The sequence below is a fragment of the Rhea pennata genome, chromosome 16 (assembly GCF_028389875.1).
Source record: "Rhea pennata isolate bPtePen1 chromosome 16, bPtePen1.pri, whole genome shotgun sequence".
In the NCBI taxonomy this organism is placed as follows: Eukaryota; Metazoa; Chordata; class Aves; order Rheiformes; family Rheidae; genus Rhea; species Rhea pennata.
Genome location: NC_084678.1, coordinates 2,021,707 through 2,043,224, shown reverse-complemented (window position 1 = coordinate 2,043,224; position 21,518 = coordinate 2,021,707). Strand labels below are relative to the sequence as shown.

The following is a 21,518-nucleotide window of genomic DNA, read 5'->3' as shown; positions in this document are numbered from 1 at the left end:
TATTAATTTGTGCTCCTGTTGTCATAGAAGCATTACCGTGGATTTATACTGTACTGTGCTAGGTGCTGTACAGAATCTACCTACACCTATTGCAGCTGTATTGCTGTCATGCTCAGTGATATATATATATATGCAACATATCTGTATTATACAAGTAACAACTGGCTAGAGTCCTAGCCATATTAATACTAATATCACTGCATTGCCATAATAGTATCTTTGTGACCTATTACTTTAAGCTGATACAGATTTAAATGAGTGCTTTTGCCGACCTACAGAAATTGGACATCCCAATATGCAATGTTTTATAGTCAAATAAAGAAATGGTATGTGTGAACTTTGATAGTTAAAGTGAATGAAGCTGTAAAAGAAGGCATGTGCTAGCAGTTTTACAGGGAAAACTTTTCCCAAGATGTCTGTTATCTGATGTTATCTGGCCATTTCTCCAGCCAAAGAGGACAATTCAAAGAAGCCAGAGTGGTGGAGGATATGACTAGAAGGAAGATCATACATAAATCTGTTTGTCTGTGACTACAGTTTTGTGTATGTTGTTTCACTAAAACCATGGCTTTGTTATCTCTACAAAGAGATATGGTATCTTAGAAACAGCTGCTTTAAAACAAGGAGTTGATCTATGTGATTATATTGCAATTTATCCAAAGTATCCAGTTCAGCTGGGAATACAGTAACTAACAGGAGGTCTCTTTTGAGCAGAAAATTCAATGCATGCTTAAAGTTATGTATCGTTGTATGGTTTTAATGTCTGATGTGTGCATGGGCTTTAATAGTACTATTGAACTGAACATAAGAACTTACCCATGTTTTATCTAATTTGACATTATAATAATGAGCAATGCTTGTGTGTTGTTACAGTTATGCCCTCAATTATAAACTTTTCTAATGGTAACATTGTTTTGGTAAGGTAAACATGTCAGCTGCTTTAAAGCTATATTAATTTTGTTTCTTTATGCTTTATTGTATCCTAGCTAAGTCAAACTGTTTCAGTCAATGGGCCAATTTGCAAAACTATCCCCAGTCTTAGGAGTTCTTGGAAGTGTAATGTTAAATGCTCTCACTGATGCTTGTTAGTGGACTTATGGATATCTCCTGAGAACTAAGGAGGAGGAGGATGATGCAGATCTCTGACCAGGCCAATTTATTTTGTACGGATGGTATAAATGAGCAGAAATTGTTGGATTTCCCTTGAGAACTCCCTCTGCAAATACAAAGCTAGGCTATTCAGTTCCTTATAACTCTGGAAAAGAAGAAAACTGGAAGAATGGAGCAGTAGTGAGAAATCTTTAACCGGGGGGGAGGGGGATGGAGCAGAAGGAGAAGGAGATTATGTTAGGTTCCATTCCAGTGCTCTTCAGCAAAGGCTTTGGGATGGGAAGCAACCACAGCACTGAGAATCAGCGTATTTGCTGAGAGCAACAGGAGCTCCTTGTCCTACTTTCTGCGGTGATCACTTCGTTTTCTAGCGACTCCTTAGCACTGCTTCATCTGCTCCAGCCACCAGCTCCCAGCACATTGCTACTCAGTCTGAGTGTCCTCTCAGCAATGTAACCTCCCTCAAGGTAGCTTTCTCACTGCAGTGTTGGCTTGTGCTCTGTTGCTGTGCTAGAGAGAGGAAGGTACGTTTTTACCGAGTCCCTTACATCTAGAAAGATGTCAAAGAAACAGCTCTCCAGCCCAAATTTCCCATTCTCCATGGCATCCTCACACACCACCATCAGTCAAAACGGTATTTCAAAACTCAACAGAAGCAGCTGTTTTCACCATATGCCTGTGTTTCCAGGTATAGGTGAGTTGTAATGATGACTGGGAAAAGATGTGTTTATATGCAGTAATCAAATAGCTGGTAGGCCTGACTGCCGTGGTTGGTTACAGACTTCTTCAGGTGTGAGCCTTTGTCTTTCTGGGCTTACAGATCAGCTCAGAACTATTCTTCGTTTTCTCAGTGAAGTTAGATGGAAAGGACACATATGCTCTGCCGTGTCAAGGTATAAACACAAATCATCTTCTAAAACAAAGTTCTTGAGGCTGCTTGAGCCTTAATTTTCTTTGAATCCATGCCAGAAATCCCAGTCACATGAGGTTACCAAGCAAACCTTTCCTTTTAGATAGACCTGCAAATATGACTCCCAGGGCAAGCTGTTTGCCTCATCACATTGCAGTTTGATACAGGAAGGTAAAATCATGTATCAGAGGCATTCATGGTCATTTCCCTGTTTATCAGGTTGTGCACAGCAACCTGGCATGTTGCTTCTATTCTTGCTTGATGACATCCAGGACTTTTCTTCAGGTGATGCTCTTCAGGGCAATGGTGTAGGCAGAGGAGGTAAGGTGTGGGAATCAAGGGCTGTGCAGTATGACGGTCAGTTAGAGGATATGGCATTCAGAAAATGAAGTGTGCAGTAGAAAAGAAGCTTGGCTATAAGCCACTGTCAAAAATCTGGTTAAGATAAGGTTCTTAGTGAAAAGACAAGGTAGTACCTCATAGCACTGGCATCTTTGCACATGGTGAAGGACAGCAAGCACATAGAGCAAGAAAAGAGTGATTCTCTTGTTGTCTGTCAAGGCGCATGGGTTGCCCTTCCTTTACTGCTACCAGGCATCTCATCTCCTCTGGTTGGTGTTGGTCTCTGTTTATGTCAGGTCTCCTCTCTCTTAGCATTGCCTTTTGTCTATTTTTTCCTCTTCCAAACAATATGCAAAAAGAGGCTCTACCCTATAATCTCATTGAGATTACAGAGATGCAATAGGGTAGATCAGACAGCTGGAATGTTGCCATGGCTGGATACAAACTCTTTAGGAAATACAGAATGCAAGGAAGGGAGTTGTCTTTATGTGAGAAAGCGGTGGGAATGCATGGAGCTCTGCCCAGGGACGAATGATGAGCCAGTCAAGAGATTAAGGGCAAGGATTAGAGGGCAGACTAATGTGGGTGACACTGTGGTGAATGTCTGCTGCAGATTGCCTGATCAGGAACAAGTAGCAGATGAGGCCACCTTCAGACAACTGGAAGAAGCCTCATGTTCACAGATACTCATCCTCATGGGGGATTTTAAAAATCCCTATATCTGCTGGAGGGACAACACAGCATGGCAGAAATAAGCCAGGATGTTTCTGCAATGCCTTGATGACAACTTCCTGACACAGGTGGTGGAGAAGTCAATGAGAGGAGATTCTCTGTTGGACTTAATTCTTAAAAGGGAAGAACAGTTGGGGATGGGAAGGTCAGGGGCAACCTTGGTGGCAGTGACCACAAGATGGTGGTGTTCGGGATTCTGAGAGAAAGGAACAAGGTAAATAGCAGAATCACAGGCCTCGCTGTGAAGAGAGCAGACATTGGCCTCTTCAAGGATCTACTTGGAAGAATCCCACGGGAGATGGGCCTGAAGAAAAGAGAGGTCCAAGAGAGCTGGCTGATAGTCAAGGATCAGCTCCTCCAAGCTGAAGCTGAAGGTGGCAGGAGGCCTACCTAGATTAACAAGGAGCTGATTATACTCAAACATAAAAATGAAGCATACAAGAGGGAAAGCAGAGTCAAGTAACCCAGGAAGAATAGAGACACTCTCTTGAGTGTGCAAGAATGGGGTTAGGAAAGCCAAAGCCCATTTTCAGTTGAATCTGGCAAGGGTCGTAAAGGGCAACAAGAAAGGCTTCTACAAGCACATAAGCAGCAAAAGGAAGACTAGGGAAAAGGGAGGCCTGCAGCTGAATGGGGCAGGGCCCCTAGTGACAAAGGGCACAGCAAATGGCAAGGTGTTACTTTGGTGTCTTGATAAATCCAGCCTTCAGGAAGGCTGAAGTCTCACTGATGCCAGTGAGAAAATCTGGAGCAAGGAAGAGTTACCTTTGGTAGAGGAGGATCACGTTAGGGAACATTGAGACAAACTGAACATACACAAGCCTGTGAACCCTAATCGGAGGCACCACAGCTGCTGAGGGAGATACCTAATTTAATTGCAAGGCAGCTCTTAATTGCCTCTGAAAGGTCATGGCAATTAGTCGAGGTTCCTGAGACTTGGAAGAAAACAAATGTCACTCTGATATTTAAGAAGAGCAAAATAGAAGATCAGGGAACTAAAGGCTGGTCAGCCCCACCTTGATCCCTGACAATATGATGGTTCAAATCATGTTGGAAACCATTTCCAAACAGATGAAGGACAAGGAGGTGATTGGCAGTAGTCCCAATCCCTTCCTACCACAGCTCCTTGTTGATTAGCAGGCTAGCAGTGATCTCACCTCACCTGGCAGCATTATATTTAAGCTTAGAATAAGAATTCAATGGTATCTCAACATCTTATTTTTTGACTGCTTTCTGTAGACTCTGGTATCCTTTCACTCTAGGCAGCTACATGTTTTACCTGTTCTGGGAGTGCTCCATGTGGCCATGAGTTAGGAGACTCCTGGCCGTTCTATGACACTGACTGGAGAAGCCGCACAGACTTTAAGGACTAAACCCATCTCTCCAGTAGCTGACACTGACACTGTGCCCTGCTGCACAACAGCATAACAAAGTAGTAGCTTTTTGCTGTATGAACAAGTGGAGCTTGGGATTCTGTTTAACAGTGTGGCTGTGATACTAACCTGCATGTGCATTCTTTCTGCAGGGAACGATCTCTTTCTGGTTGCGGTCCATGAGCTGGGGCATGCATTGGGTCTGGAACACTCCAATGATCCCAGTGCTATCATGGCTCCTTTCTACCAGTATATGGAAACACACAACTTCAAACTGCCCCAGGATGACCTCCAAGGAATTCAGAAAATCTATGGTAAGCAATACTATACGCTCATCTATTTATATTAAGCCCAGGTGTAGTAAGTGTTTTACAGCCACAAACAGGTATCTTCCCAAAATGCTTGCAGTCAGTGGACTGGATTTTCTGCGGCAGCTGAATTCGGAACCATTTAAAGCCCTGATCCGCAGCCAAATGTGTCTGTTCCTGTGGCAGTGTCAATCCACAAATCAGAATAAACCTTTGTGATCTTGCTACTCCTCCATGCCCCACTATACCCCCAAAATAAAAGTTTAGTAGAAAGTTTAGTTTATTTCTACTTCAGTAGAAAGAAGAACTATAAAGGTTTAGTAGAAACCCCTATACCCAAAGGTTATCTTTCAGGAACACCTTCCTCCAGCAGATCATGCACTTTCTCTCATCGTTTGCATTCAGCCAATGCAAATAGAAGGGAGGAATGTGAAGAACATCAAGGGAAATTAAAAAACACTTATGCACTCATTTTTTTCTCCATTGCTAGAGGGTAGGGAAAAGAGGTTTGGTTCTGCTCAAGAAACACTTAATTTCCAACTGAAAAAAAAATATCACTGCATAACATAAAGATGTGGGTTCCAGGAGAAAAGAGAAAAAAAGAGGCAAAAGGATTAGGGAAGAAAACTTAGGGGTGGAGATGATGTGGCACCACATGAGGGATGCAAGCACAAAGACTTTCAGAGAATGATTGGCAGGGGGCTGAAGAAGAGGGGAGCAGAGAGGAACACAGGTTTTAGGAGCCACAGTCAAGGAAAGACTGAGTTAGAAGAAGCTAAGCTAACGGCTTGTGAGGTGCTGGATCTGGTACTCCTCACTGCTTTCAGATGGGGTCTACACAATCTGATGAGCAAAGGTGACAGTTCTTCAGGGACTCCATGAAGAGGAATAAATTTCCTGTATATCCTTCTGCATTTCTTGAGCTGTTAGCAGGAGTAGCTAGCTAGGTTCTGCTCTGTGATCAGCCACAAGCAAGTCAGAACAGTAATTTACAAACTGCAGTAAACATATCCTCTATGAAGTTAGTAAAGAAAATGACTTTTCTATAGCTGATAAATGCAAGAGTGCAATGTTCTCTGATCATGTCTGTACTTTGCTATCTCACTGTTTTCCAACAGTGTAAGATCTGTTTCTTTTTTAAGAGAATTTTCTATCTTCTGTTTGGACAAAGTGAAAAGGGTGAGCAGAATGACACAGGTAGCTGGAGAACAGCTTAGTCTGCGGTCACTCCTTGGGCATATGAAAGAAAAGCTGATGCCAGATTCCGTTGCTAAAAAGGCTAATACAGCAAAGTAATGAAAGGTAACTGAGATAGTTTCTGGCAAATAGCTTTTGTAAAACAAGCCTGAGTTCAGTCTTTGAGGAAATTACAAGTTTCACAGATTACTTAATAGTAGTGTAGAGCAACAATACTGTGTAGCTATGCAGCATTCACAGCTGTATATTATCTGGATTAAAATGTTAATATCCAGGATCAGTAGAGCAGATGTTATATGAATTATAGCTGAAAAAACTTATATGGTCACTGTCAATCATCACAGAAAGCTGGTGTTTCTGATGAGTTGCTGCTGGGAGTAATGGCAGATCCAATACTAGTCAACATTTACATCACTAGTCTGCCAGTGAAATTAAAACTATTTCTAATAGAACTTATGCCAAAATGCATAAAATTCTTAAGCAGTATGGAAAGACTTTAGAGGTCTCTATGTCAGTTATTTTAGTCTGAAATTTTCCTTTGGTGACTAGAATAAAATTGATTTGTTTCAGTGTAGATGACTAAGGAAGAGACATCTCTGTCTGGTCTAGTTTCCTGGACAACTGTCTAGGCAATAGAAATAAACAGGCATTTGCAGAGGCTGGCAGGGCAGGGCCGCGGTAGAACTGGAGACCAGCACTACTACAACATTGCTAGGCAGGGTCTGGCAGCCCCGGGTTGAGCTGCAATGGGGGCCTGGGCTGTGGTTGGAGGCATATGGAGGTGGCACGTGAGGCTGGTCAGGGCCATTAAGGCCTATTAGTGCACTCAGGGCCCGGACAGTTACCTTCTTGAGAGGATAGCACGGCATCTGCACGCAGCTATAAGAGCACAGAGAGAGCTCTACACCATACGGCCCGTGCGAAGTAGTAGCACCACAAGGCTTCCACCTATTTTTTACTTACCTAGTGACATTAAACTTTACCCACATACTGAGCTAGGATTCTTCTTGTGCAATCTAACATGCTTGAAGTTTAAGTTCAGCTTGAAAAAAAAGCAGTATGAACTTATTACTGCCTGATACAGTGTGAGTTTGTTGACTGTTCTGGAGTCATTCAAGGCTTGTCTCAGAATGGAGTGGGCTCGGGATGGTGGTGGTTATAGGGTTACCTGGTCCTGCCAGGAGAAGAAGCAGCAGCTTCTGCATTTGGATCTATGTTTCTCCAGGTAGAGATTTCAACCTTTAGCACAGAGTTCTGATGCAGAAACTGAAGTTTAATTTAAAAATAAGTCAAATCCTTATGGGTTGCTAAGATGGAAAATTTAGATTGTTTCTTCGTGAAATAGGAGATAGGAGATACAAGGACAGATTTTTCATCTGAACTCTTTACAGCTGAGAAGTAACTGCTGAAATATTTTTCTTGTAGTCTTAACAGGAAGCTTCAGCTAAATGCATTTTAGATCCACAATACTAATCCACTATGTCATGCTTTGGAGATGCTAAAAGCCCCTCTGCCAAAGCCGCTATTGAAAAATCAAAGCTTCCTTGCTTTCTTACTGCCTTGACATTATCTGAAGTGCAGTAGCATGCACTCAATATATATCGCTCAGGACCATACTCTATGAAATAAATTTCAGAGCCACTGCCTTGCCTGTAGCATCTTTTTAAAAATAAATTCAATTAAAATCTCCAAATTTTCATTCCAATGGAGTGTCTAGAACTAAGAACAGAGGCTCTATGAGAATTTAAGTCATTTTGTCTCTTTCTTTTGAGACTGATGTGTTTCAAGTATATTTTACGTTGTATATGTGTTTAGTCACTGGAAAAAGAATATGTCTAAATATGTCAGATAACTGACTTGTTGTATGAATTTTCTTCTGGATTTATTTCAAAACTCACCTAAAGAGATAGTAACTGATGTGAAATCTTGTTTGTGCTTTGTTCTAGTTAGTATGAGGTCAATATTTAAAATGTTATTTCTACTTATAAGCTAATGATGAGAGGGGCCAGCAACTCAGCATATGTCAGAGGGCTGGAAGACAAGTCAGCAATATTTCCGTCTTCTGATATGTGCTCCTTGTAACATGTTCCATGAAAACTGGGGGAAATATTGTGACTGTTTGTTTCATGTCTTTTTCAGAAGACTCTTTCCTACTTTATTTATGTGTCCATGTTATGAGTGACATGCCCAGGAATGAATTAAATTGGAAATAATACTCGTGTGTATGTCCCCTGGATATCCAGTTAAGTTGACTAATTCCTTTACTTGTCATAGTGTTTAGGTCAAGGTAGCAGACAGCTGCAGTGCAGAAGGATAGAAGGGACATACTCAGCTGTGGCCTTTCCACATAGCCTGAACTGATCATCCTTCAGCAATGGTTCATCTGTTCTTCATGTCGTTCTCTAAGCATCCTTATGCAGTGGACTGTGAAGCAGCCTCTCAGATTGGGAATGACTCTCCTGATACCATGCCTGGGAAGCAGAGGGGTTCATATGAGGTGCAGATCAAAAATGATGTCTACATGTATACTTGGAGAGAACATAATAAGATGAAATATTTGCTGCTGGAATATCTAAGTGGCAATAGAAGTTTATAAGCTGGCACATGACCCTAACTAAGCAGGCAGAACTGAATAGAGAAGCAATACAGATACAAATTTTTAACAGGCCTCTAAGATCAATGTGTCTTGGTTTATGACATGTTGAGCAAAGAGTATGACAGACAGCTGACTGCTCAGTCCCTAAGAGTGCAAGATCTTTTCCTGCACTGAGGCATATCTTATTCTCTAGACTGTAGAACTAGTAAGCCAGGCTGTCTTCCCCAAGACCTTCTCAAAGCCAAGGTCACAAAGGAAAGATCTGCTGTCCACTCAAAGACAGATCAAATCATTAAGCCTAGAGACAATCTTGAGGATCTGGGTTCTCCCAGATCTCACTGAGAACATATCGGCTTTTCACATGTCTTTTCTACAGCCCAGGAGAAGAGCTCCTGCTCAGTGTATGTGCTCATCCCATTAGGGCTCAGGTCCAGGACTGTAATGACACCCACACAAGCCCCTGGTAAGGAACAAATATATCAGCACTGGACAATACTACCTCTGATATCCAGGAATAGTGGATGACCAGGGCACAGTATCTGTGAGCAAAGAGTGCCTTCGTCCAGCCCTATTGCTCCTGTGCAACAGGTTCCTGTTTCACAATCTCCCTCACCTTTTCTATACAGGGCCCAGAGAGTAATCCCAGATCCATATGAACTACATGCACGTGCAAGATGGCTTGTGAAGCAGAAATACTTGATGCAAATAAGTTCCACATGGCAACATTGCATTGTGAGCAGGACCATCAGAACAAGTTCTGCTGAAATGCAGGGCCTAGTAAAGTTAGCAATAAGGCTATTTTCTGACAATGTCCTCTGAAGGTGAGAAGCATATAGGAGTACCAAAGACCCTTATCTATGAAAGCTGGTATTTTTAGTGATCATGAGGTTGAGAAGCATAGTATGCCCATGGATTTGCATGCCTACGGTGGACCTGCCTGTGTCAAATGAGCAGTAGGGTAAGGACAGTGGCATTGTGGTAGATGTCCATCTTGCTGAAGGACAAGTACCTGCCTCCGGAAGAGAGAACTGAAAGAGTAATTTTCAATTCCAAAAATGGTGCACCTACTGCAGGGGATCCTAGCTCTTGACAGCAGCCTGATTTTTCCTCTGAATGCTCATCCTATCTAGAACTGTTTTTCTGCAGGTATAAAGAAGGTGAGGTTTCTGTCCCTTATCATCAAATGGATGAGCAGTGGCAGGGACAAAGTTGGCAAGGACTTGTTGGTCCTGCTGGTACTTGTACACAAGATAGTAAAGATCCTAGGCCTGGCCTTCTGCTTGCAGTACTAGCCCTTGTCACAGCAGGTCACAGAATGACTGTGTAACCAAAGCAGTGTGGATTCAGAGAGATCACAGAAAGCACAAGATGAGACAAGTTGGAAGCAGGATGCATGCTAGGTTATGCAGATGAGCCCAATGTTGTACCTTTTGAACAGTTCACAAAATCCAAATGCAACACAAGCCCTATAGTCCCAGCATTGTGGGTGCTGTTTCATGGGCTCAAACATAGGTGTCAAAGGCCACACAGCTGCCATCACTGAAATCACCATTGTGAGACATGCCACTTGTCCGAAAGTGTTAGCACTCAAGACAGCAGAACAGGCATTTCCAAAAGTGTTCATCTCAGTCTTCATTTGAGAAAATTGCTGCCATCTTTTCTCCTTAGAGGCAAACTGCTAGTGCTATTTTATTTTAAAACAAAGAAACTTAACTTTTTTTTTTTCCACTATGTCACAAATGAACCAACACATGCAGCCAATGACTTAGTATTAACTCTCCCTGCATTATCCATACTGGAAGACTGACTGGAAATGGTAGAAGTAATAGTGCTTCTTGCATTGTGTTTTGAGGTTTCGGTGTTTGAAGTTTTGGGGGACGGTTTTGAATGGTGTGAATAAACCTCTCTCCTCTTGTTTGTAGAGTTCAGAGCATGGACTATATGCTTGTTCCCAGTGACCCTCCATCCTATGTACTTACACAGTAGAAGCAGCCATAGAACCAATTGAAAGGAGCATCTCTTTGAGGATTTATGGACACCCTGCATTACTCATCAGCCCATCTCCAGCCCCATTCACTTCCTGCTAGCATTTCTAAACAGCACAGAGTGCAAGAGGAAGCTGCCAGATCTGAGGCTTTTAGATCTACACCATACAGTGATATGTTCAGATAGGAGATAGAAGGAAGAAAAGGGTTGGTAGTGAGAAGACAGGGGAGATCTGCTTCCCTTAAATTTGTACCCTTCCTGCTTTCCAGTGACTTTGTTGGACCCAGAAGGAAATACCAGACCCCTTCTCTGATGCATCAGCTGAGTCTCACCTGCCATATGCTATGTCTCCATTCCCATTCTTCCAAAGAGCAGGCAGGTAGTAACACTTTTGTCTGGTTCCCTGTGTTGTCCCTGGGGTCACCTGGGGTCCTTGTCAGAGCTTAGGGACTTACCCATAATTGCACCAGCCCTGGGCCGTACATACTTGGGTATGAGAGGAGGGAGGTGGACCACGCTGTTCAGCTGCTTCTTGATGAAGGGGAAGCTGAAGAGGAGTCCACCCCTCCTAGGAGCTTTTTGAGCTAATAAAGAAGCATTACTTTATATTATGACTGGGGAGTGAAATATTTCTTTTATCCTACAGATCTTTCTGAGACCAAAAACTGTTCTATTTTGCAATGGAACAAATGTCAGATACAAAGTTTCTCCAGTTCAAGCACTGTAGCTTGAGTGTCTTGCAGAGACCCAGACTCTCATCCTCCTTCTGTTTGAGTCAGGCTAGGCATTTTGGAAACAGTTTTCATGCCCAACCGCAAAGTGAATCATGTTGTTAGAGAGCTCATCAAAGCCTTCCCTTTTGTGTAGAACAAGGATTCAGACCATGGACTTCTTTGGTCCAGGGAAGTGCTCTAATATTTGGGTAGCAGTTGCTCATACAGAAGAAAACACCTCTGTGAGAAGGGCTTGAGACGTCCTTCCTGTCATCTGGTGGGCTTCATGAGGGCTTCAACTATCCAGCTATTGGATATGCTGTGGGTGTTGTGACAAAGATACCCAAACTAGTTGTAAATTAGCTAATTCACTTTACTTCTGAAGTCTAATCACAGAAGAACAGAGACCTCTGTGGACAAATTAACATAGTGAACAAGACAAATGAGTCCCTCCTGAGCACTGAGCTGTTGTGGATGTACTCTATCTTGTCCTTGAGGTGGCTCGTTGGCAGCTAGCTCATTTAATATGAACTCAGACCTATTTCCAAGGCCCTCTCTCCTCTGGAGTCTGCTGAGCAGTCAGGTGAGTTTTTCTCACTCTCCCTGGCTCATTTTGATCATACATTTTGTTTTGGAACTGAGGAGTCCTTCCTGCATACCTGGAAAGCTGACACAGCCCTGCAGAAATGTGTAGACAGATCAGTGTTTTATGACCAAAAAACCATATTTTATTCAAAACCTAACTACCTGCCTGTACTCTGGATCAGTTTTGTTCTTGGAGTGAATATTAAGAAGATAAAGAAATATCTTTGTTTTTAGGTGGATCATTATCTCCCCTGATCTAAAACAAAGGATTTCCTTTGCTCCTGGCAGGTTTGGAGATCTGCTTACTTGTCCAGCTAGAGGCTAGAAAGTAATGGACACAGAACCATTCCGGATGCCTTCAGGCGGGTGTTGTGCCATTCAGGGAACACTCTGTCAATAGCCGGGAGGACAGTACAGTCATATTATGTCCTCAACTATCGACACAGTGGCTCCTAAATGCCTCCTCTCTCTGTGTTATCTTCACAGGTCACCTTGGTATTGAGATGGTCTGCGACAGAGGAAGCATGAAGGGAGGAGGCTAAGTGCCAGTGGTGGAAGTCACACTCTGAAGGTGATCTGTTGTGACCCAAAAGCTTTCTGACATTTTTCTGCCTCGATTGTGATAGAGAGGAAGAAAATCTTCTTCTCCACACAGTGTCTGCAAAGTCACATCAAGTTGTCTCCAAAAAATAAGAGTTTCCAGCTCTAGGGATTTCCTACCTACTTCTCTTGAGGAATTGGCTAGGTTCAGTCCCTGCAGGTGGGTTTGACCCCAGGGCTGCGGTCACAGAATGACTAGGTTCAGACCTAATGAATGGGTTGAGGCCAAATAGCAACTTCTGAGCCTACAGTCCCATGCAATATCCTCTCACTTAGTTTTCTCTCCATGAGATTTGCTCTCACTGGTTTTCTAAAGTTACTTGGAAACATAGTGTTACAGACTATGATTTGCATGTGATGCAGCCTGATAGTTATATCAGTGGTGGGTGTAGTGAGTTCCTGTAATAAATACCAGAGTGCCAGTATCTCTTACGCAGGTCTTTTTGTTCACACAGTCATCTCTGCTGCTGATAATCTGTTACATCCTACCTTTAGCCTTCTGTCTTGGATGCAGGTTACACTGATGAGATTCTGAAAATAGGGATGTTGGGAAACAGGGAAAATATGGGGTCTATTCATTCTGCTTTCATGACAGGTTATGCTGCAAACATGTCTCAGATGTTACAAGACAAGCATCTTTCCTCAGGAAAGGCAGATTGTGCTGCTGCTTCCCCTTCCACTAACTGCAGACCAAATTCTGACTGCTTAGCACTTGGACCCAGGATGTGTGTTGAACATGTACTCCTCTGCCATATGCATGCTTGTAACTGTAGCATTAACTTATGTTGAGAAAGAAGGTGCCTTTAGCTGAAAGCCCATCCTCACTCATTGGAAAAGTGAAGGAAACAATAAAAAAGCAAGCTATATAACAACAACAGGAGACATCTTCAGGCAGCAGGACTCAAAACTGTATTTTATGGAATCCTTATTAGAGGCACCAAAGGGGAAGACATCCAAGACCACAGCACAAGACTGTGGAGAGAGTGAGGCTGAAATCAGACGAGCTGAAACTGAGACGAGCAAAGATGTTTTAATTTAGATATCTATTAACTCATGAAGAATGCCAGATCCTGAAAATTGGGACTCCTTAAGGAAATATTCAGAACAAAGTGCACAAGGGAAGATTGCTGATATTTAGGAAAGGTTAGCACCACTTACCCACATATGCCCAGGAGCTTCTATAAATTAGAAGGCATAGAACGCATAAAAGCAAGAATAGAAGCAAAATATAAGAAGGAAAGATGCATGGCTGTCAGGGAACTGCCATAAGAAGAATGTTTTGTTTAAGTGAAATGACAGAGTTATTCAGGATGATGAAGAAAGGATAGTAGTGCTCTGTAAAGATTTCTGGCCAGTGTTTAGAAATGAACAGGAGGAGACACTGACATCCAGCACAGATAATGAAATATTCTCATGTCCAGTAGTAATAGAGGAACTTGCTCTGTAGTGCTTGCTAAGGATAACATCTGGCTATGGTGAAAATAGGTCTGGATGATTTGTCCCATTTCATTTCAAAAAGCTAATGAGGGAGCTCTCTGCCCTGCCTATTTCAATATTTTATCATTACTGAAAATTCATGAGATTATGAGAGTGCTTATGGACTCTAATTTAAACAAAAAGCCATGAGAGTGTTCCTGCGAGACTAGAATGCAGAGCTCAGTCTTGGACAAACACTAGAAAAGGATTCAGTCAATAAATAGCAGAAATATAATCAAGAATTTATGAAAAATTAATCTTGCCAAATCAACTGTTTTTTTTCAATCTATGGGAAATGTAGCTAATGAAGAGAACGGACCCAGCGTAGTTGACTTGTGGTGTAACCCGTTGTGTCTCTTTGTGCTATTAAAACATGACTTGGGCAAAATTTATCAGGCAAAGCCATCCAAAAAGGGGACAAACTCAGAAGCCATATAACCATGAAGGCAACAAAAGTAATTTTACAGTTATGTTTTGTATCACAAGTTCCCATGCAAGCTGTGCTTTGCAGAAGAGCCTTGGTCTCCTGTGAGCTCTGCTGTAAACCAGCAACAGCAGAGGCAGGTGTAGAGATGCCGTGAGCAGACCTAGGACATACCAACAGCAGCAGGCAGCCAAATGACAGTCAACACTTCCCTTTTTTTTTTTTTTTTTTTCCTCTCAAAAGCATATTCATAGAAAGAGCTAGTACCAATCTTATACCTCATAACCTGGTATCCTCTGGGCATGGGAGACAATTACATTTTCAGCTTAGCTTCAGGTGGTTCAAATCTACATTGCTGCAATCAGGCTTGTGCAAGTGTTTAGCTGGCTAACACAATGTTGGGCCTGGGTGTTGCTGAAGCATCTTTTTTTCTTTGTTAGGCCATTTGATGGACAAAGGGCTTCCAGTCCTTCCAGCCTTGGCCACATGTAAGTTTGCTGGTTAGCTGCCACAGCTGTACATAATCCAGTTTCATCTTCACCACTGCCCTATGTCAATCTGTATTCAATATTCTTTCTCCCTGTGTAACCTGGGCTGCTGCCTTTTGCCTCCATTTCCCATGTCTATGCAGTGATGAATCTGGACCTACTAGCTACATGTTCTGACCTCAGATGTTTTGCCTCTATGCTAAATGACAAGAGTGTTAAACCACATAGAGCACTCAGCGAAGAAGAAACTCAGCTCCTGGCACTTCCCCAATGCCCTGTCTATTGCTGTCTGCTGACTTTCATGGAAAGCATAATACTAGGGTTGGGCTGTTATCTAGTCCATGGAAGAGTGTACTGAGGGACCTCTTTCCTCCATTCTGCTTTTGCCATGATTCTCTCTCAGCTCCTTTTTACGACAACTCCGCTTAATTGCAGCTTTGTGTACCTTGTACTCACCAGCTCACCCAAATGCTGCAAGTGCCACAACCTTGAACATGGCACATCATACATGACATTTTGCAGAATTTTTCTTCAAGTTCTCAATCACAATCCCTCCAGTTCCCTCCCAGGAACTGTAATAGTTAATTACTATAGCCATGTGGTTCCTGCTGCTAAAAGTGATTGGCTCTGCTTAAACATCTTTCCCCAAGTGAGCTTAGGAATCCATGGTGCTGCTGAATAATAAAATAAGAAAAGCATTTCTTTTTTAGATGTTGTTGTTATTTCCACACCCCGTGGTACTCGGTGATGAGTGAGCATTCATTCCTAGCCAGGACATACATACACTCTCTGGCTTTCTTCATTCATGACTCAGTTTTAAGTAAATCTCTGTTTCACGAAGTCTCATCTTCTTTCTAAACAAGATCCCATCTTGCACACACACTTCCTTTCTTCCATGGCAGTAAAGTATAAGCACTGTGGCTGCTGAGTCCGGCATTGGAGCTGATGAGGGAGTGCTTTGATTATCTGCAAAGATTCCTCCTGTTTGAGGCCCTGTGAATTCAGCTAGAGCCTCCTGTCTGAGCCAAGATGGTGCTGTGGCACACTGGAAGGTTAAACCAGTATCTGTCACCTGACTGATCTGCCTGCTTGCAATCATGTCTTTCCTGGACATTATATCCAGTTCATGCCACTCTCATGCAACTTGAGTGGCCTCAGCATTGACTTACTTATTACAATCTGTAACAATTTACAGTTACATTCCCCTCTGCTGAAGAAGTGCCACCTCAGACAAAGAGCAGCACCTTTTGTAAGAGGATAGTCCCACCTTTCCACATGGTGCTGTAGGAAGTGCTCTGGGCTGCTGGCAGGCAGCCAAAATCTGAGGGCAGATTTTCTTTATTCTTTCAAATATCTCTGGGTACCTTCATTGCACATTTGCATGTTAATTGTCTCAAGAGCTTCATTGGCATATGTGGGTAAGTGGTGCTAACCTTTCCTAAATATCAGCAATCTTCCCTTGTGCGCTTTGTTCTGAATATTTCCTTAAGGAGTCCCAATTTTCAGGATCTGGCATTCTTCATTAGTTAATAGACATCTGAAGTAAAACATCTTCACTCATCCCAGTTTCAGCTCGTCTGATTTCAGCCTCACACTCTCCACAGTCTTGTGCTGTGGTCTTGGATGTCTTCCCCTTTGGTGCCTCTAATAAGGATTCCATAAAATACAGTTTTGAGTCCTTCTAGTGCCCAGCTGGGCTTGTACTAGAGCAGAGGACCATGTGGGTGACAGGGAGCATCTTGCAGTGCTGCCTAGTGCCCATGACAGCAGGAGCAGCTCCATGCTCTGCTCTCACTGGTATCTCAAGAGCATAACACTGACAACTATCTTGCCATAACACAGCCCTGCCTGAAGCAGCAGGTTTTGGCTTCACCTTTGGTACATTTTCTTGGGCTGACCATGCCATCTCCAAAGAATGGAGCTGAGAAAAGACTTAGGGTTGGAGTCTGATTTGGAAGAGTGTAGGGGAGCTAGAATGATGAATTTGTGTGTTCGTCTGTGAGGCTGAGGATGTACAGCAGAAGGAGAGCGGACTAGGCCTGAGGATATTGTACATGTAGCAGGAGTACGTACCAGATAGCAAGTGTGGAGTTGGGGTTCTGGCCTGTAGATGTGGGTGCCCCAGACTGAAAAATTGGATAGCACAGGCAGGCAGCCCTCGGAAGTTTCTAATTGCTACTCCTAGTGGTACTCAAGCTTGTTAATAGCTGACGTCTTACATGAGGAGGTTATCTTGGTGCTCTGGAGGTCTATATCCACACAAGTTGCAGTGTTGCCTCCAAAATGTACGGGAAGCTTGTAGGTGCTGGATACCTCCTTGAGAGCAATATGCTCTCAAGTATTTTGGCCCTTGCAGACAGTGAATACACTTGGTGGCCCAGCTTCCCTTGTTAGCAGTGACTTGTATTCTCTTCCCACTGTGCTAGCAAATGCTTCAGTTCATGCAGATCTCTGGTTCGCCTGAATCTTTTCTGATTCGCACTGTCCTGACCTCAGTGTGTATGACTGATTCTCCTTCACGAGTTTGTCGTGGTCTCTTTCAGTGACATGTTAGGGCTCAAGAAAGCCTTTATTTCAGTCTTCTGGGTGCTATCTTTACTTTCATCTCTTTAGAAAAGACTGTGGCCAACTTCAGGCACATAAGGCTTAGACAGTTGAATGTGAGCGCTGTCTTGCAGCAGAGACACAGCAGGCCATAACCTACTAAACAGGTTGTGTCCTCTCCTGTGAATTTGAGCCCTTGGTGTAACAGAGTCGCTAATGAAGCTCCCCTGACAAATGCAGAATCCAACGAGGCTGTCGGCGGCTCTCCCTTTACAGGCCACCCTGTCACCAGCTTACACAGGACAGGTGGGAAATGCATCTGCTCCTTCTCCCCACCTGGCATCTCATCTCATGGACTAGAAGATGCTCTTACATTAAAAGAACTATGGATTTAACCTTTTTCAACACAATAAGGAACTCAGACAAACTCACTACCATTTTGAGCAAGTGTTCTAACCACTAGACCAGTACATAAGAGATAATGTCACCAGTTTTTCCAGAAGGAAACTGGAGCTAGTCACATGGCCCTACCCAGAATGATTTAGCAAATGACACAGGTTTTGCTGACAGTGAAACTGGCTTAATAGCTTCCCACTTGTACCGCCCCAGAGCACTTTCACATGCTGGCAAGCCTAAGTTGCCCACCACGTGTTCGCGGTGAACTGAGTTTAAGAAATTGAGGATTTTTAACCTTGATCATTTCAGTAACGGTTTTGGTACAACTAATGCAGCACACCACAGAATCACAGAGTTGTTCAGGTTAGAAGGAATCTCTGGCAATCATCTAGTCCAACCCTCTTCTCAAGCAGGGTCATCTAGAGCACATTGCACAGGATCATGTCCAGGCAGGTTTTAAATATCTCCAGAGGAGGAGACTCCACAGTCTCTCTGGGCAACCACATCAATGTCATACAGACAGGCATGGGGAGCAGGAAGGGAAAGGGCTTAACTGGGTTTCAGTGCTAAAGAATTCTTATGTCAAAATTATACTCTTAAACCCCTAAAAGGAGAAAGACAAATATTCAGTGTTTATTTTTGTACTGATGAAGTGTTAGGAGTGTGTGAAATGACAGTAAGTGACTGTTCCTTACTGCCTTTCTGCCTTTCATGGTACTTGTCACAAGTATATACACTGATCCATGATATCCCATTCCTGAATAGCCTGATTTTCCAGTTTCTTGTACTTCTATAGTTTTAACCAGTTTAATACCTGTTCTTTTTTTGTTACCGTTTCAATCCTTTCCCTTACAATTCAGCTGTTCTAACAATTTGGAGATACTTATCTAAAATTAGACTGGATTTTGTTTTAAATATCTCTGTAAACTGGAATTACATGCCCTATAAGCAACCTTATCTTTAATTCAGTGAATTTTTAATAACTCATGTTACATTAGATTCTTGTATATGATCATAATTCTGTATTCCCTATGCTGGGTCTTGGTATCAGATAATTTTTCTTTGTGACCCTTTGGACACATTTATCATTATTATGTTTAGATATTCCTCTCTCACCCCTTTTTTTCCTTTAAAAGAGATAAAAGGTTTTAATTTCATACAGTCTTCTGTCTCTAAAATTGTGTTCTTGCCTTCCTCTGATCTAAAGGTGTGAAGTTTTTGGCTTGTTATTTCTGATAAGTCAGAATTGCTGCTGATGTGAATATCTCTGTCCATTTGCTGGGTGTGAGAAGCAGAACAGTGCAGACTGGGCAATTGCTCCCTTTCTCACTATGTGTCTTACCTCCTAGCAGTATGAATATGCATTATGCATAGTGACTTCTTGGGTCTCTACCAGACAGTTCTCTCCTACAGCATGTGCTCCTCTTTGCATTGCGGACTGCTGCACAGGTCACCTTGTCTAAAGGCAGCGGGGCTTCTTGGTGCCCTCCTTATGACCGGTTTGTAAATTTGCTTCTAGCTACCTCTTGCAACACATTGCTTGAGCCCAGGCATGCACTTTGTGCTGGAACTGGTGACAATCTTGTACAAACTACCAAATATCTGTTTTATGAAAATAATCCACCACATCAATTAAGCTGACCATCAAAGAGACTTCCTGATCTCTTTATGCCAGAAGAAACATCCTTAATTTTCCTTGATTTGGTCAGTGCACGGTAGTGTTAGCTTCTTGCGGGGGGGGGGGGGGGGAGGTGAGGAAGAGTAACTACAGCTTTGTCATGTGCTTCTGCAGTATCATTCAAAAATCTCATTTAGAAAAAAAGAGCCTTGTGTTAGTGTGTTGGCAACAAATCCTGTCCTATAGGACATATGTCAGAGACACTTCAGTATCAGAGTGCACAGCCTTAATTACAAAACACAGCAACTTGAAGCCTATAGATGGCAGGATCACACTGCTGTTTGAAGAGATGGCTGCTGTGTGCGATGTCGCTGATGACTGTTTTCTCGCTTAGGTCCCAGCCAAGAGCTGCCTTTCCTTAATGCAAGAGTTCCCTATCATCTTCATCAAGCGTTTAAATTACTGGTTTTCAAAATTAACTTGTTCAGCTAGCCATTACAGGCTTCCAGCTTTCTGTCCCTTTTAACTTGCCAAAGTAGGATCTGAACAGCATGCTCCCACTTCCCCATTTTCCATCTGCATAAAGCAGGCTTTCTCTCTCTCTCTCTCTCTCTCTATATATATATATATATATATGTGTGTGTGTGTGTGTGTGTGTGATCTAGCTGGGACCTCTTTCCCTATTCCCATTCCATCCTCTAAAGCGTATCCCTCTCCCTATATCAACTCAGTCGTGCCTCAGCTAGCTTTCCAGCCTGAACCAGAAGTGCCCATCCTTCAACTAGCAGCCAGTGTGCAGCTTATTGGAGAAGAGGGCAGTACACAGCCTGTGCGCTTCACGCAGTGATACATTGCCTGCATCTGTATTAGCAAAACAATATCCACAGCTATTACCAGGAATAATAGTAGCACATCTGTAGATACAACAGCATTTAGAGGTGGTGTTAAGCAGAGTGCTGAGGACTTAACATCCACACTGCATGCATTTTGGGGGTGGGGGTTACTTTGGGCTATCTTCATGCTTGTTCTACAATGCCTGTTTGCTGCTATAGTAGATTAGATGTGCTCTGGAAGTGCATCTTCTAGTATAGCTTCATCCAAAAGGAGTGTAAATGACTGAGAGATTCTCTTCAAAGGGACATTCCTGATCTGAACTGAAACACTAATGTAGATGCACCCTCATTGATCAGCTAACAGAGGGCTCTAGCCCCGTTGCTCCTGTGAGGGGCAGTGTCTGGAGAGCTGTGTTGCATAAGGTTTTTGGAAATTCACAGATACGCAGTGTCACACTTTGGGAATTTTATTTTAAAGAACTTTTTGACCTGCTAAGATACTGGGCACTGCATGGCTGAGATGAAAGAGGATGAAAAATATACGAAGTCAGTGCAATATTTTTATGTATTTAATGTAGACAAATTAGCTGACAGCTTTCCAAGAGTAATTGTCAAAAGAGAATCCTCATCTGAAGGGTTTCTGTGAGCAATATTCAAAGAAGTCTTTTATCAAAGTTATGGAATAAAAGCAAGTGAAAATTGTTGCTAATAAAAACCTTCTGCGCAGACCATCCATGAAACCTGCAGAAAATATTCTTAATGTTACAATCCTAATAAGAATTAAATGAGATGATATTCTGTGATGACTTCTTTGTCACTATCTGTGATGATTTTCACTGACCTCAACCACTTCTAGAACTTGTTAAGTTCTCATTCATTATAGGAACCCTTGGAAAATGTAATATTTATGAGCTAAGATGACATGGGCACCTAACCATCCTTTTAGGCACCGTAGCTCAGAATGTTTATCTGCGAAACTCCTAATGCCATAGGTGTCTAGATTCCATGGTTATCTAAAGTCTTACTAGTAAATTCCTTCTCTAGGTATGGTCAGATAATCATCCACAACAGGATAACTCCCCTTTAGCAGCCTTGGAGCATGATCCTAGCCCAGTGCAAGTGTAAAATAACATCAGCTAGTTTAAAGTACATCAGTAGTGCTGTTGAAAGCCTTAAACAGTGAGACCGCTAGCAAACATGAAAGTCAGTCCCTATTCTGCCCATAGGTGGAGGTTTTCCTGCAATCTCTTTATATAGCATCTTAAAAAGCCTGTTCAGAAAGAGATG

General features: G+C 42.6%; 1 protein-coding gene across 5 annotated transcripts in view; it reads left to right on the top strand.

Moving 5' to 3' along the window:
* MMP24 (matrix metallopeptidase 24) overlaps window positions 1-21,518 on the top strand; it is a 57,025-nt gene that overhangs the window by 28,652 nt on the left and 6,855 nt on the right. For all 5 annotated transcript variants that reach the window (XM_062589023.1, XM_062589025.1, XM_062589024.1 and 2 more), the window contains one exon: window positions 4,620-4,781. In XM_062589023.1, coding sequence (XP_062445007.1) covers window positions 4,620-4,781 — 162 coding nt within the window. The remainder of the gene's footprint in view (window positions 1-4,619; window positions 4,782-21,518) is intronic.